The sequence below is a fragment of the Pan troglodytes genome, chromosome 18 (assembly GCF_028858775.2).
Source record: "Pan troglodytes isolate AG18354 chromosome 18, NHGRI_mPanTro3-v2.0_pri, whole genome shotgun sequence".
NCBI classification, from domain to species: Eukaryota; Metazoa; Chordata; class Mammalia; order Primates; family Hominidae; genus Pan; species Pan troglodytes.
The window spans coordinates 18,314,267-18,330,847 of record NC_072416.2 but is presented as its reverse complement, the minus strand read 5'-3'; the positions used below and the strand labels follow the sequence as shown (position 1 = coordinate 18,330,847).

Here is a 16,581-nt window from a genome sequence, read left to right as displayed (position 1 = left end):
CGCTGCATCACGTGGTCCCCAGGTGGAGGCCCTGGGTCATGCAGAGCCACAGAAAATGCTTAGTGAGGAGGCTGTGGGGGTCCAGTCAAGTGGGCTCTCCAGCTGCAGGGCTGGGGGTGTGAGCCAGGTGAGGACCTGTGTAGAGAGGAGGGCGTGTGCAAGGAGTGGGGCCAGGAGCGGGACTGGACACTGCTGGCTCCACACAGGGGCCCAGCAGGGAGCTCGTATGCCGCTCGTGCCTGAAGCAGACGCTGCACAAGCTGGAGGCCATGATGCGCATCCTGCAGGCAGAGACCACCGCGGGCACCGTGACGCCCACCGCCATCGGAGACAGCATCCTCAGCATCACAGGTGCCGCGGCCTGTGCCCCATGCCACCCGTCTGCCCCACGTGGCCCGTCCACCCCATGCCGCCCTTTCCTCTGCCTCCCTCCTCCCCACAACCGCCTCACCTTTGCCCCATCCCATCTTTGTCCCCCTTCCCTCCCCCAATTCCCATCCTTATCCCCCTCCCCCAATTCCCATTCTCCTCCCCCTCCCCCTTCCCTATTACCATCCCTTTCTCCATCTCTCTCCCCTTTTCTCCATTTCCCCCCCATCCTCCCCGTCCTTTTGTCCATTCCCCTCATCTTTCTTATCCCCCTTATTCTCCTTCCCCTCCCTTATCCCCCTTCCCCTCCCTTTCCCCCTGCTCCTCTTCTTCTCCCCTTTCTCTTTTCTCTACCCTTTTCCTTCCTTTTTCCTCCCTCTCCCCATCATCCCCCTCATCTTCATCCTCATCCCCATCCCCTTCCCCCTCCACCACTCTCTCTCCAGCTTCCCCCTTCCTTCTGCCTGCGCCTCGCTCTCTGCCCCCTCAGGTTCCCCCTTTCTCTCAGCCCCCACCCTCCGGCTCCCCCTTTTTGCCTGCCCCCACCCTCCCTCTGCCTCCCTGTCTCTGCACTGACCTCACGCCTGTCTGCAGGAGACCTCATCCACCTGGCCAGCTCAGACGTGCGGGCACCACAGCCCTCAGAGCTGGGAGCCGAGTCACCATCGCGGATGGTGGCGTCCCAGGCCTACAACCTGACCTCTGCCCTCATGCGCATCCTCACGCGCTCCCGCGTGCTCAACGAGGAGCACCTGACGCTGGCGGGCGAGGAGATCGTGGCCCAGGGCAAGCGCTCGGACCCACGGAGCCTGCTGTGCTATGGCGGCGCCCCAGGGTCTGGCTGCCACTTCTCCATCCCCTAGGCTTTCAGCAGGGCCCTGGCCAACCTCAGTGACGTGGTGCAGCTCATCTTTCTGGTGGACTCCAATCCCTTTCCCTTTGGCTATATCAGCAACTACACCGTCTCCACCAAGATGGCCTCGATGGCGTTCCAGACACGGGCCGGCGCCCAGATCCCCATCGAGCGGCTGGCCTCAGAGCGCGCCATCACCATGAAGGTGCCCAACAACTCGGACTGGGCTGCCTGGGGCCACCGCAGCTCCGCCAACTCCTTTGTGGTCCAGCCCCAGGCCTCCGTCGGTGCTGTGGTCACCCTGGACAGCAACAACCCTGCGGCCGTGCTGCATCTGCAGCTCAACTATACGCTGCTGGACGGTGCGTGCAGTGGGTGGGGCACACGCGGCTCCCTGGCCTTGTTCTTGGGGGGAAGGCCTTTCTCGTAGGGCTTCCATGGGTGTCTCTGGTGAAATTTGCTTTCTGTTTCATGGGCTGCTGGGGGCCTGGCCGGAGAGGAGCTGGGGGCCACGGAGAAGCAGGTGCCAGCTCTGGTGCAGAGGCTCCTATGGCCTTTCAGGCCTGTGGCAGAGGGTGGGCTCAGGAGGGCCATCGTGGGTGTCCCCCGGGTGGTTGAGCTTCCCGGCAGGTGTGTGACCTGCGCGTTCTGCCCCAGGCCGCTACCTGTCTGAGGAATCCGAGCCCTACCTGGCAGTCTGTCTGCACTCGGAGCCCCGGCCCAATGAGCACAACTGGTCGGCTAGCAGGAGGATCCGCCCAGAGTCACTCCAGGGTGCCGACCACCGGCCCTACACCTTCTTCATTTCCCCGGGGTGAGCTCTGCGGGCCGGCCTGGCAGGGCAGGGCAGGGCATCATGGGTCAGCATTGCCCGGGTTACTGGCCCTATGGGGACGGCAGGCAGCGAGGGGACTGGACCGGGTATGGGGGGACTCTGACATCCAACCTGGCGGAGCCTGGGCTCACGTCCACTGCCCCTTCCCTGCCCAGGAGCAGAGACCCAGCGGGGAGTTACCATCTGAACCTCTCCAGCCACTTCCGCTGGTCGGCGCTGGAGGTGTCCGTGGGCCTATACACGTCCCTGTGCCAGTACTTCAGCGAGGAGGACATGGTGTGGAGGACAGAGGGGCTGCTGCCCCTGGAGGAGACCTCGCCCCGCCAGGCCGTCTGCCTCACCCGCCACCTCACCGCCTTCGGCGCCAGCCTCTTCGTGCCCCCAAGCCATGTCCGCTTTGTCTTTCCTGTGAGTGACCCTGTGCTCCTGGGAGCCTCTGCAGAGTTGAGGAGGGCCTGGGTGGGCTCGGCTCTATCCTGAGAAGGCACAGTTTGCACGTGACCTCCTGGGCCTGGCGGCTGTGTCCTCACAGGAGCCGACAGCGGATGTAAACTACATCGTCATGCTGACATGTGCTGTGTGCCTGGTGACCTACATGGTCATGGCCGCCATCCTGCACAAGCTGGACCAGTTGGATGCCAGCCGGGGCCGCGCCATCCCCTTCTGTGGGCAGCGGGGCCGCTTCAAGTACGAGATCCTCGTCAAGACAGGCTGGGGCCGGGGCTCAGGTGAGGGGCGCAGCGGGGTGGCAGGGCCTCCCCTGCTCTCACTGGCTGTGCTGGTTGCACCCTCTGGGAGTGAGTCTCGTCGCAGGCGTCAGAACAAGGCAGTTTTTGCAGTGCTGTGTGAAGGGCTCGTGTGTTCATCCTGGGAACGACCTTGTGAGCACTCACTGTCCCTGAGGACTAGGACAGCTCCCAGCTGGAAGTAGGTGCCAGTCAGTCAGGGTGGGCAGCCCACGTTCTGCACAGTAGCGTGGCCCCACAAGTGACGTGAGCATCGCTACCACTGTGGGAGACCGTGCATCCACCCGTGATCCTGACTGCATAGCTCGTCTCTCAGACGGAGGCGCCAGCACCCTCCCCGTGGCTGTTTCTTCAATACCTCCATTTTCCTTTCATTGGAATTGCCCTTCTGGCATTCCCTTTTTGTTTTCGTTTTTCTTTTTTTGGAGACGGAGTCTCGCTCTGTTGCCCAGGCTGGAGTGCAATGGCGTGATCTTGGCTCACAGCAACTTCCAGCTCCTGGGTTTAAGCCATTCCCCTTAAGCGATTCTCCTGAGTAGCTGGGAGTACAGGTGCACGCCACCACACCCAGTTAATTTTTCACCATGTCGGCCAGGCGAACTCCTGACCTCAGGTGATCCGCCTGCCTCGGCCTGCCAGAGTGCTGGGATGACAGGTGTGAGCCACCACACCTGGCCGTGTTCCCATTTTTTATTTCCGCGCTGCTTTCATCTTCATTTCCCAGTTCTTTCTTTTGATTACCTACTTTTAAAAACTGTCGGCTGGGCGCGGTGGCTCACACCTGTAATCCGAGCACTTTGGGAGGCCGAGGCAGGCAAATCACGGGGTCAGGAGATCGAGACCATCCTGGCTAATGGTGAAACCCTGTCTCTACTAAAAAATACAAAAAAATTAGCCTGGCGTGGTGGTAGGCGCCTGTAGTCCCAGCTCCTCGGGAGACTGAGGTAGGAGAATGGCGTGAACCCGGGAGTCGGAGCTTGCAGTGAGCTGAGATTGTGCCACTGCACTCCAGCCTGGGTGACACAGCAAGACTCCATCTCAAAAAAAAAAAAAAAGAAAAAATACTGTCATCTGGGTCTGTCACTGGGAGAGGAGGTGACACAGCTTCACGCTTTGCAGTCTGTGCATGAACTGAGGGACGGGTGTGTGGTGCGGGTCACCAGTTGTGGCGTGACTGAGGCGTGGACAGGTGTGCAGTGCGGGTCACTGGTTGTGGTGTGGACTGAGGCATGTGCAGCCATGTTTGCATGTCACAAGTTACAGTTCTTTCCATGTAACTTAATCATGTCCTTGAGGTCCTGCTGTTTATTGGACAAATTGCAGTAACCGCAGCTCCTCGTGTATGGCAGAGCCGTGCAAAGCCGGGACTGCCTGTGTGGCTCCTTGAGTGCGCGGAGGCCAAAGCTGAGATGACTTGCCTGGGATGCCACACGTGTTGGGCAGCAGACCGAGCCTCCCGCCCCTCCCTCTTGCCCTCCAGGTACCACGGCCCACGTGGGCATCATGCTGTATGGGGTGGACAGCCGGAGCAGCCACTGGCACCTGGACGGCGACAGAGCCTTCCACCGCAACAGCCTGGACATCTTCCGGATGGCCACCCCGCACAGCCTGGGTAGCGTGTGGAAGATCCGAGTGTGGCATGACAACAAAGGTCTGTGCGGACCCTGCCAAGCTCTGCCCCTCTGCCCCCGCATTGGGGTGCCCTGCGAGCCTGACCTCCCTCCCGCGCCTCTGCAGGGCTCAGCCCTGCCTGGTTCCTGCAGCACATCATCGTCAGGGACCTGCAGACGGCACGCAGCACCTTCTTCCTGGTCAATGACTGGCTTTCGGTGGAGACGGAGGCCAACGGGGGCCTGGTGGAGAAGGAGATGCTGGCCGCGAGTAAGGCCTCGTTCCATGTTCCCACTCCGTGGGAGGTTGGGCAGGGTGGTCCTGCCCCGTGGCCTCCTGCAGTGCGGCCCTCCCTGCCTTCTAGGCGACGCAGCCCTGTTGCGCTTCCGGCGCCTGCTGGTGGCTGAGCTGCAGCGCAGCTTCTTTGACAAGCACATCTGGCTCTCCATATGGGACCGGCTGCCTCGTAGCTGTTTGACTCGCATCCAGAGGGCCACCTGCTGCGTTCTCCTCATCTGCCTCTTCCTGGGTGCCAACGCCGTGTGGTACGGGGCTGTTGGTGACTCTGCCTACAGGTGGGTGCCGTAGGGGTCGGGACAGCCTCTTCCTGCCCAGCCCTTCCTGCCCCTCAGCCTCACCTGTGTGGCCTCCTCTCCTCCACACAGGACGGGGCGTGTGTCCAGGCTGAGCCCGCTGAGCGTCGACACAGTCGCTGCTGGCCTGGTGTCCAGCGTGGTTGTCTATCCCGTCTACCTGGCCATCCTCTTTCTCTTCTGGATGTCCCGGAGCAAGGTGGGCTGGGGCTGGGGACCCGGGAGTAGTGGGAATGGAGCCTGGGCCTCGGCACCATGCCCAGGGCCGCCACTTTCCAGTGCTGCAGCCAGAGGGAAAGGCGTCCACCAAAGGCTGCTCGGGAAGGGTCAACACACTTGAGCAGCTTTAGCTAGACTGACCAGGGAGAAAGAGAGAAGACTCAGAAGCCAGAATCGTGAAAGAACGAGGGCACTTTGCTAAGCAGACGCCACGGACAACTGCACAGCAGCACGCCAGATAACTCTGAAGAAGCAAGCACGCAGCTGTGCGCGCTTCCGAAATGCACTCCAGAAGAAAATCTTCAGTACGTCTATAGCAAGTGAAGAGGCCGAGTTAGTCCCTTAGAAACCTCCCAGTGGCCGGGCCGGGTGTGGTGGCTCACGCCTGTAATCCCAACACTTCAGGAGGCCGAGGTGGGCGGATCTGAGTCCAGGAGTTTGAGACCAGCCTGGGCAACATAGCAAGACCCCATCTATGTAAAACATTGAAAAGGGCCAGGCACAGTGGCTCACGCCTGTAATCCCAACACTTTGGGAGGCCGAGGCGGGCAGATCACTTGAGGTCAGGAGTTCGAGACCAGCCTGGCCAACACAATGAAACCCCGTCTCTACTACAAATACAAAAACTTAGCTGGGCATGGTGGCGGGCGCCTGTAGTCCCAGCTACTCGAGAGGCTGAGGCAGGAGAATGGCATGAACCCAGGAGGCAGAGCTTGCAGTGAGCCGAGATTGCGCCACTGCACTCCATCCTGGGCAACGGAGCAAGACTCTGTCTCCAAAAAAAAAAAAAAAAAAAATCCCACAAAGAAAAGCCCAGGCTCAGAGCATTCACGATAGAATTTTTCTAAGCAGTTAAGGAAGAATTAACATCAATCCTTCACAGCCTCTTTCCAAGAATACAGCAGGTGGGAATTCTTCCCATTCATACGGAAACGGTAGGCCGCACCCCTTAGGAATACACATGTGGGGTCCTCAAGAGGTTACATGCAAACTAACCCCAGCAGCACACAGAGAAGGCGCATAAGCCACGACCAGGAGGGGTTGCTCCCTAGTCCGTGGCAGGAACCGTGGCTGCTCGTATTTAAGTTAATTAAAATGGAACGATGGCCGGGCGTGGTGGCTCACACCTGTAATCCCAGCACTTTGGGAGGCCGAGGCGGGCAGATCACTTGAGGTCAGGAGTTCCAAGACCAGCCTGGCCAACACAGTGAAATCCCGTCTCTACTAAAAATACAAAAAATTAGCTGGGCATCGTGGCAGGCACCTGTAATCCCAGCTACTCAGGAGGCTGAGCCAGGACAATCGCCTGAACGCGGGAGGTGGAGGTTGCAGTGAGCTGAGATTGTGCCAGTGCACTCCAGCCTGGGTGACAGAGCGAGACTCCATCTAAAAGAAAAAAAAAAGAAATGCAAAACTCTGTTCCTTAGCTGTACCAGTCTGCTGTCAAGTGTTCAGTGGCACACGTCGCGAGCGGCTGCCATCACGGATGGTGCAGATGTCCCATATATCCAGCATTCTAGAACATTCTGTCAGATGGCACCGGGCTCTGCCCTGTCTGCTGAGGAGGTGGCTTCTCATCCCTGTCCTGAGCAGGTCTGAGCTGCCGCCCGCTGACCACTGCCCTCGTCCTGCAGGTGGCTGGGAGCCCGAGCCCCACACCTGCCGGGCAGCAGGTGCTGGACATTGACAGCTGCCTGGACTCGTCCATGCTGGACAGCTCCTTCCTCACGTTCTCAGGCCTCCACGCTGAGGTGAGGTCTCTACTGGGGGTCCTGGGCTGGGCTGGGGGTCTTGCCACCTTGGCGCAGCTTGGACTCAAGACACTGTGCACCTCTTAGCAGGCCTTTGCTGGACAGATGAAGAGTGACTTGTTTCTGGATGATTCTAAGAGGTGGGTTCCCTAGAGAAACCTCGAGCCCTGGTGCAGGTCACTGTGTCTGGGATGCCGGGGGTGTGAGGGCTGCGTGTCCTTGCTGGGTGTCTGTGGCTCCATGTGGTCACACCACCTGGGAGCAGGTTTGCTCAGAAGCCCAGGGTGTCCGTGCGTGACTAGACGGGGGTGGGGTGTGTGTGTGACACATCCCCTGGTACCTTGCTGACCCGCGCCACCTGCAGTCTGGTGTGCTGGCCCTCTAGCGAGGGAACGCCCAGTTGGCCGGACCTGCTCAGTGACTCGTCCATTGTGGGTAGCAATCTGCGGCACAACCCCCACTTACTGGGTCTCTCCTTTTACAACCAACACAACCGAAATCTAGGGCTTTTTTTTTTTTTTTTTTTTTGAGAGAGTCTCATTCCATTCTGTCACCCAGGCTTGAGTGCAATGGTACGATCTCGGCTCACTACAACCTCCGCCTCCCGGGTTCAAGGGATTGTCCCGCCTCAGCCTCCTGAGTAGCTGGGATTACAGGCGTGTGCCACCATGCCTGGCTAATTTTTGTATTTTTAGTAGAGACGGGGTTTCACCATGTTGGTCAGGCTGGTCTCGAACTCCTAACCTCGTGATCCGCCTGCCTCAGCCTCCCAAAGTGCTGGGATTACAGGCGTGAGCCACCATGCCCAGCCAAATCTAGGGCTGGAACATGGCTGCAGCATATAAATAGAATTGAATTCCATAGTTTTGTTAACCCTGTTTTTTGTTTGTTTGTAGTTGTTGCTGTTTTTGAGACAGAGTCTCGCTCTGTCGCCTAGGCTGGAGTGCAGTGGTGCAATCTCGGCTCACGGCAGACTCTGCCTCCCGGGTTCAAACTATTCTCCTGCCTCAGCCTCCCAAGTAGGTAGGACTACAGGCGCCCACCACCACACCCGGCTAATTTTTGTATTTTATTAGAGACAGGGTTTCACCATATTGGCCAGGCTGATCTGGAACTCCTGACCTTGTGATCCGCCCACCTCGGCCTCCCAAAGTGCTGGGATTACAGGCGTGAGCCACCACACCCAGCCCCTGTTTTGTTTTTGTTTTGCTTGTTTCTTAGGGTTGTTTTTCTATTTATGGTAAAGGCATTGGCTTTCCATTTGTAGCATCAATAGAATATTTCCTGTTAACAATAACCTTATGTCATAGTAAATGGTAAAGGGATTTAAAGCAGTGGTTTTCAGCTGCCAGAGGCCTGAGTGAGTTTGGGCACACTCTGTGTGATCGGGCAGAAGGCCTGTGGGAAGTTTAGCCGAGGACAGGGCCAGGAAAGGTGATGGACAGTGGGGGTCTGTCCTGGTCACCAGGCCCCTGGGTCCTGCCCACCTGCTTGGAGCTCCCCACCCATCACACATGATGCTGCCAAGCCCTCTGGGTATTGTGGGCAAATACCTTAGGAGAGAAGCTGATGAACTTTGTTTCTTGAAATGCACAGATTCCTTGGACATCCCTGAGAGATCAATCATGAAAGTCAACTTGGTTTTCTCCCCCTCATTTGGGTTCAGAATTTAAAGTCCACACACACAGGCAGTAAGATGATATAGATAAGGACATCATCACTGGGTTTCGGATGTTAAAATGTCTAGGTGGGTTAGGGGTGATTTGAGATCACACAACCTTGTGCCACAAAGAGGAATTCCCAGGCCAGAGGGAGACATTTTATTGCCATGTTATGATCTTATCATTGAGTTGAAAGGCAATCTTGTTTCATTTTGGATTCTTTCTTATGTTTATGTCTTATAAGGGCACTTTGAATTTCCAAGCAAATAATAATTTTGAATAAGCTTTTAATCATTGACTTCTAGCACAGTTATATGATCAGAAACATGCTGTGTGATTTGATTGCTCTCAAATATATTGAGATTTGCTGGAACAAAATAAGTCAGGTTAATTTTTGTAAATGTACCATGCATGCTTAAAATGAATGTATGTACATTTGTTCCTGAGATACAGGTTGATGGGCGGATGGCTACACGGATGTGATGGAGATGGTTTACTATCGGGACCTTCCGCATCCTGCTGATGTTTTGTTGCTTAGGATATGAATGGCTGAGCGGAGGCTGTAAAACCTGGCACTCTGCTTGGGTATGAGGTTCTTCCTGCCATCCTGCCATCATTTGTTTTTTATGTTTTGTCGCCAAAAGTGACCTTGAGGAACCCTGGGAGCTCAGGAAGGAAGGAGCGCCCAGAAGCAGGGACAGGGAGCTGGTTGGGGAGGACCAGAAATCAGGTTTGTGAAGGTTCCAGAGAGGACCTGGCCTTGGGAGGAGCGTGGGGGACTGAGATGGGGGAGGGGTCATTGGAATGATGCGGGCGCTACTTGGAATGTCCATTGTGAGGCACCACCGGGGTCATCAGGGATTGGTGGAGAGGGAGTATGAAGCCCCAGGGTTGCTAAGGGAGGGCCCAGACCGAAGAAGGTTTGGTGGAAAGCAGAACCTTAGTCTCCCTCTAATTGCTCCTAAGCCTCACGCTCCCTTGCCCCGCGTGTCCTGTTGCTTCCGTGATCTTCTCCGTGACCTGTAGCTAAGCCTTCCACCAGCGCTTGAGAACTTAATTTGAACCGGATCCTTTCCCAGACCCTTTCTTCTCCTCCTCCTCCTCCTCCACCTCCTCCAGGTGCCCAACAGCCCCCTTCTCCTCCTTTCCCTTCCCTTCCTTCCCCACTTCCCCTCCCCTTCCCCTCCCCCTCCCCCTCCTGTCCCCTCCCCCTCCCCCTCCCCTCCGCCTCCCCAACTCAGATCCGGCCCCGGTCCCCATCCCCTTCCCTCCCCCGGTCCCCATCCCCTTCCCTCCCCCCTGCCCTAAGCCACCTCCACCTCTGTCCTGGCCGCCTCAGGGCGCCTGAAAGGACCAGGACATGCGGGTGCGGTGGCTGCTCTTTTGGCTCCTCTTTTGGCTCCTGCTGGCATTTATCAGCCATCAGTCCACCTGTGTGAGTGGACGGGTGCTGTGGCTGCTCTTTCGGCTCCTCTTTTGGCTCCTGCTGGGATTTATCAGCCATCAGTCCACCTGTGTGAGTAGACGCTGGACCCTCGGGGTTTCTTCCTTTCTACTGGGCTGTGTCATGCGGCATGAAATGACACAGCTCAGGCCTGTAATCCCAGCACCTCAGGGGGCCGAGATGGGCAGATCACTTGAGTCCAGGAGTTGAAGACTAGCCAGGGCATCATAGCAAAACCCCATCTCTACAAAAAATTCCAAAAAAGATTAGTTGGGCCTGGTGGTGCGTACCTGTTATCCCAGTTACTGGAGAGGCTGAGGTGAGAGGATCGCTTGGGCCCAGGAGCTGGCCGTTGCAGTGAGCCGAGATGGCCCCGCTGCACTCTTGTCTCTAACAAACAAAATGGACCAAAACAAAGTGAAATGTCATTTGATTTGTGTCATCTGGTTTGATGACTTTTTTTTTTTTTTTTTTTTTAGACAGAGCTGGAGTGCAGTGGCAAGATCTTGGCTCACTGCAACCTCCGCTTCCGGGGTTCAAGCAATTGTCCTGCCCCAGCCTCCTGAGTAGCTCTGATTACAACGCCTGGCTAATTTCTGTATTTTTAGTAGAGACGGGCTTTCACCATGTTCGCCAGGATAGTCTCCATCTCTTGACCTCGTGATCCGCCTGCCTCGGCCTCCCAGTGCTGGGATTACAGGCGTGAGCCACCGCGCCTGGCCAAAATATATAACCTTAAGTGTAAGTTTACTAACTTTGGAAAGTACATACACCAGCATAAACTAACCCCCTTTCAAGATCTACATTATTTTATTTATTTATTTATTTTTTTGAGACAGTTTCTCCCTTGTTGCCGAGGCTGGAGTGCAATGGGGCAATATCAGCTCACCGCAACCTCTGCTTCCCAGATTCGAGCGATTCTCCTGCCTCAGCCTCCCGAGTGGCTGGGATTACAGACATGTGCCACCACTCCCAGCTAATTTTGTATTTTTAGTAGAGATAGGGTTTCTCCATGTTGGTCAGGCTGGTTTTGAACTCCCGACCTCAGGTGATCCGCCCGCCTCGGCCTCCCAAAGCGTTGGGATTACAGGCGTGAACCACCGTGCCCAGCCAAGATCTACACTATTATGTCACCCCAGAAAGTGAACTCTCACTCTTCCCAGCCAGTCTCTTTCTTATCATAGGTTAGCTTGCTTATTCTGGAATTTCGCGTATACAGATGCATGCCATGCCATAGGTACTCTTTTGTGTCTGCTTTATTCTGCTCAACACCATGTTTCTGAAATCATGACCATTGTTGTATGGTTCTCTAACTCCATCATTTCCATTTCAGACTCAGCATATGCTGAGTTCAACCTGTTGAAGGGCTATCTCTGTTTAATTCACCATCTTGAAAGAAACATTGAAAATTGAGATGTTTTCGAGAATATATAGTTAAATCCTGAGGAATCGATGTAGAAATGTTATCACAAGCTGTCTGAACTTACTCAGGGGAAGTCTTCGTCTTCACTCACATAAGAGTCTAATGGAATTAATATCAACAATCTTAGAGAAATCCCACACTATTCATGCCATTTTCATGATCTCCACCTTGGTAATTTTTTTTTTTTTTTTGAGATGGAGTCTCGTTCTGTCACCCAGGCTGAAGTGCAGTGGTGCGATCTTGGCTCACTGCAACCTCTGCCTCCCGGGTTCAAGTGATTCTTCTGCCTCAGCCTCCCAAGTAGCTGGAACTATAGGCGCGTGCCACCATGCCCTGCTAATTTTTTGTATTTTTAGTAGAGATTGGTTTCACCGTGTTAGCTAGGATGGTCTCAATCTCCTGATCTCGCGGTCCACCCACCTCAGCTTCCCAAAGTGCTGGGATTGCAGGCTTGAGCCACCACGCCCGGCCCACCTTGTTAATTTTTAAGCACTAAAATTCGATACTTATTTGTGAATGAAGTAATCTCTTCATTGTATTTTTTTTTTTTTTTACTTATGCTGAGCTTTAAATGACAAAGATTCATATAATCCAAGAGAGAAGTATTATTTAGAGGGATTCTTTTACCATGTGATATATAATAAATGCATCCAATGTTATACATCAATTTAAAAAACAAGTAAATAACTAAAGAAAAGATAACTACTGGCCAGGTGTAGTGGCTCACACCTGTATTCCCAGCACTTTGGGAGGCCAAGGCAGGTGGATCATGAGGTCAGGAGTTGGAGACCAGCCTGGCCAAGATGGTGAAACCCTGTTTCTACTAAAAATACAAAAATTAGCCGAGCGTGGTGGCAGGCGCCTGTAATCCCAGTTACTCAGTAGCTGAGGCAGGAGAATCGCTTGAACCCGGGAGGCGGAGGTTGCAGTGAGCTGAGATCATGCCACTGCAATCTAGCCTGGGTGACAGAGCAAGACTTTGTCTCAAAACAAAAAGAAAAGAAAAGAAAAGATAATTACTTTATACTTAGCTTGTGTTAGCCATGAGTGACGGGCTGCATGTGGCCCAGGACAGTTTTGAATGCAGTTCAACACAAATTTGTAAACTTTCTTAAAACATTAGGAGATTTTGGCCAGGTACAGTGGCTCATGCCTGTAATCCCAGCACTTTGGGAGGCTGAGGCGAGCAGATTACCTGAGGTCAGGAGTTCGAGACCACCCTGGCCAACATGGCAAAACCCCATCTCCACAAAAAATAAAAAAATTTGCTGAGTGCACTGTCAGGCACCTGTACTCCCAGCTACTCAGGAGGCTGAGGCAGGAGAATCACTTGAACCTGAGAGGCAGAGGTTGCAGTGAGCCGAGAGCACACCACTGCACTCCAGCCTGGGTGACAGAGTGAGACCCCATCTCAGAAACAAACAACAAACAAAAACAAAAACAAAAAAAAAATGGCCGGGCACGGTGGCTCACACCTGTAATCCCAGCACTTTGGGAGGCCGAGGCAGGCAGATCGCCTGTCGGGAGTTCAAGGCCAGACTGGCCAACATGGAAACCTCATCTCTACTAAAAATACAAAAATTAGTCGGGCATGGTGGCAGAGACCTGTAATCTCAGCTGCTCGGGAGGCTGAGGGAGGAGAATGGCTTGAGCCCAGGAGCTGGAGGTTGCAGTGAGCCGAGATTGCACCACTGCACTCCAGCCTGGGCGACTGAGTGGAGCGGAACTCTGTCTCAAAAAAAAAAAAAAGAGGTTTTTTTTTAGATCATCAGCTATTGTTAGTGTTAGTGTATGTTATGTGTGGCTCAAGACAACTTTGCTTCTTTTAATATAGGCAGGGAAGTCAAAAGATTGGATATCCCTGCTTTATACCAAGAAAGACAACACCCCACATTTGCAATGCCTAAAAACACTACCAGCCATCTGAAAAACATGTGACTTCTAACTTCTGTTCTTTTTTGTAGCAGTGGAATCCCACGGTGATATCTGAGGGATGTGGTTACCTTTTGGAGGAGGTTGACGGTTTCTAAGGATGATTCTTTCTGAGTGAAATATTGTCAGTGTCATTGACCTTTTCATTATTTCAACTATTATTATTCCAGGTTATCAATACTCTGGCTGACCTTCGTCATCGTGGGACTGACTTTGGTGGAAGTCTTTGGTTACTTATCATTACTGTGTTTCTGAGAAGTTATAAATTTGCCATCTCCCTCTGCACAAGTTACCTTTCTGTGAGTATACTAACTTTCTGTAGAGGTATACTTGTAATCACAAATAAGAATAAATTATATGAAACAATTCACGTTTCTGGACTTCATTATGAATATGTGGTTTTACCCCAAAAATCAGGGAAATGATTTATTAGCATAAGAATTATGAAAATACCTGCCATTTACATTATGAAAATTAAATAGGTCGGTGTTTGTTTAATAGAATGTCAACAGAGCTTTTGGTCAAAAATAAGTTTTTTTAACCTTTGTGCTATTTGTCACAGATGGAGTATGAGGTTTCGTCACTTAAATAGGAAAGTCTTTCTAAACTCTTCTGCTTTATAGTTCTATCGTATGGGTGGAAGGAAAGCTTCCAATCTCCTCTCTGAAGATTCACTGCAGAAATGAGCTGAGAACAGACAGCTTAACAGGAAAAGAAAAACATAGAACAGGCATAAACATGGGAACCAGCTGAAAAATGAGACTGCTAGAAGGGCTGGATGGTTGATGCTTAAAGAGCACCCTCTTCTGAGGGGAGAGGGAGATAGATGGAGATGTAGGCCATTTAGAGGGGCAGCAAATGATTTTTAGGGGAAATGAAAGAGCCCAAGGAACAAACAGTTGGCCTGAGACAAAGTTCCTCTGAGGTCATAGGGACGAGGTGACAAACTGCCGGAAGGTGAAGGGCAGAACTGCACTGCGTCTCATGATGCAGAGAAAGCCCCAGAGAATCTCTTAGAACTGCCCTCCAAGAGAATCAATGAAAAGTGTGTCTGGGCAGGGTAATTTTGAATGACATCATTCAAAGTGCATGTTCCCACTTGCAACTGGAGAGAGATCAGTATGTCGAAAGTCTGTACTTGGTAAGAATTTGGCTGCTAAGTTGTGCCATAATTTGTCTTTTGAGCCTTTTTTCCTTTGGGGAAGTTGAGCTCTACATTTTGTCTTGCCATTCATGACAGTAAAAATGTGGTCGTCTGGGGGCTGAACCTCCTTCTGAACAATGATCCAAGATAAAAGTACTAATACCACAATGCTTTTTTATATTCAAGGGAAGAGGAAGTATGTTTCAGTTTTACCGCCTAGATAATTACACGTCATTTGGCACTGCCTTTCAAGATATGTAGAAAACAGAAAATATATGAGTTATGAAGATGTCTAGGCACATATAACGTTCTCTATGCCACTTAGTCCTGAGCAGAGAATTTTTGGTATAAATTGGAGGAAGCTTTTTTTTTTTTTTTTCTTTTCTCACCCCCAAGACGTGTCTCCCTCTGTTGCCCAGGCTGGAGTATAATGGTGTGAGCTCGGCTCACTGCAACCTCCACCTCCTGGCTTCAAGTGATTCCCCTGCCTCAGCCTCTCAAGTAGCTGGGATTACAGGTGCCCACCACCATGCCCAGCTAATTTTTGTATTTGTAGTAGAGTCGGGGTTTTACCATGTTGGCCAGGCTAGTCTCAAAACCCGACCTCAAATGATCCACCCGCCTCAGCCTCCCAAAGTGCTGGGATTACAAGCGTGAGTCACCACGTGAGCCAGGGGAAGTTTTTAAATTTACCACTTTTTAACAATTCCATTTAGGAAAGTTCAGTTGAGCTGTTGGACTTGGACAACTTTGCACCTCTCATCTTTGTCCTTGTCATCTAGTCATCTATACCATTACCTCCTAAGCAGGGACATCATGGGTGCCATGAAGCATTCATGTGTGATGGCATTTCTTTGCCTCTCATTTATTCATGTGTTTGACATTTCTCCTAGCTCCAAACTGGGCCAGCTACCTTTCCTATGAAATCTAGCAGTAGCTGTGGGATAGACGTGGTTGCTGTTTTCATCTTTTTAGATTACCCATTGCTTCTCTCGAAATCCTAGTACATGATTTTTTTTTGATCCTATGTGCAGAAATCAGGAAAAAACAAATTCTACAAAGAATTTGAAAGATATTATTTCAGGCCAGGTGTGGTGGCTCATGCCTGTAATCCCAGCACTTTGGGAGGCTGAGGCAGGTGGATCACTTGAGGTCAGGAGTTCAAGACCAGATGGGCCAACATAGTGAAATCCCATCTCTACTAAAAAGACAAAAATTAGCCAGGCATGGTAGCAGGCACCTGTAATCCCAGCTACTTGGGAGGCCGAGGCACAAGAATCGCTTGAATCTGGGAGGTGGAGGTTGCCGTGAGCCAAGGTAGCGCCACTGCACTTCAGCATGGTTGAGTGACACTCCGTCTCAAGAAAAAAGTCATTTCAATGACTACCTCAGGAGATTCATAGGTATCTGACCCACATCTGAGATGGGATTTGCATTGCATTTTAGCTATGATGAGAACAAATATTTAATATCTTCGAAGATTAAAAGCATACTGTGATAATATGGAAATCTTGGTGGGAATTCAGTCATTAGTGAGAATGTTTTGCGTTAAGTTTAAACCAGCCTCAACAAAGCTGATGTGAGGGAAGGGAAAGTGAACTCTGAGTAGAGCAGGGACAGAAGAAAGATGTTCCAGTGCAGATCAGGAAGGAGCAGGGGGTGAAATGTTACAAATTCTAGAACTCAGAGAGCTGAAGGTAATTACTTCCTTTTCAGGTTGTGAAACATGTTAACCTGTGGTAAAATACTTACGAGATGATAATTACCATCTAACCGTGTTGAAGTGTGCAGTTCAGTTGTGTGAAGTATATTCATGTCATTTTTTTTTTTTTTTTTTGAGACGGAGTCTCACTCTGTCACCAGGCTGGAGTGCAGTGGTGGGATCTTGGCTCACTGCAACCTCTGCCTCCTGGGTTCAAGCAGTTCTCCTGCCTCAGCCTCCCGAGTAGCTGGGACTACAGGCGTGCGCCACCATGCTCAGCTAATTTTTGTATTTTTAG

General features: G+C 52.3%; 3 protein-coding genes across 4 annotated transcripts in view; all 3 read left to right on the top strand.

Annotated features, from left to right (window-relative positions):
- LOC107973146 (BOS complex subunit NOMO3-like) overlaps nt 1-1,262 on the top strand; it is a 35,908-nt gene extending 34,646 nt beyond the window's left edge. For both annotated transcript variants that reach the window (XM_054668899.2, XM_054668900.2), the window contains exons 16-17: nt 207-351; nt 964-1,262. In XM_054668899.2, the coding sequence (XP_054524874.1) occupies nt 207-351; nt 964-1,232 (414 nt within the window). In that variant the 3' untranslated portion in view covers nt 1,233-1,262. The remainder of the gene's footprint in view (nt 1-206; nt 352-963) is intronic.
- Nucleotides 1,260-15,363, top strand: LOC112207897 (polycystin-1-like). The gene is made up of 10 exons (XM_063797577.1): nt 1,260-1,584; nt 1,880-2,036; nt 2,213-2,465; nt 2,590-2,785; nt 4,284-4,454; nt 4,541-4,778; nt 4,885-4,989; nt 5,080-5,206; nt 6,861-6,977; nt 15,298-15,363. Exons 1-10 carry the CDS (start codon nt 1,344-1,346, stop codon nt 15,361-15,363), a joined length of 1,671 nt encoding a protein of 556 aa, XP_063653647.1. The 5' UTR covers nt 1,260-1,343.
- Nucleotides 4,779-16,581, top strand: part of LOC112205831 (nuclear pore complex-interacting protein family member A5) — a 36,677-nt gene continuing 24,874 nt past the window's right edge. The window contains exons 1-3 of the mRNA XM_063796755.1: nt 4,779-4,989; nt 5,080-5,206; nt 13,608-13,736. The gene's annotated coding sequence lies outside the window, so the exon portion shown is untranslated. The remainder of the gene's footprint in view (nt 4,990-5,079; nt 5,207-13,607; nt 13,737-16,581) is intronic.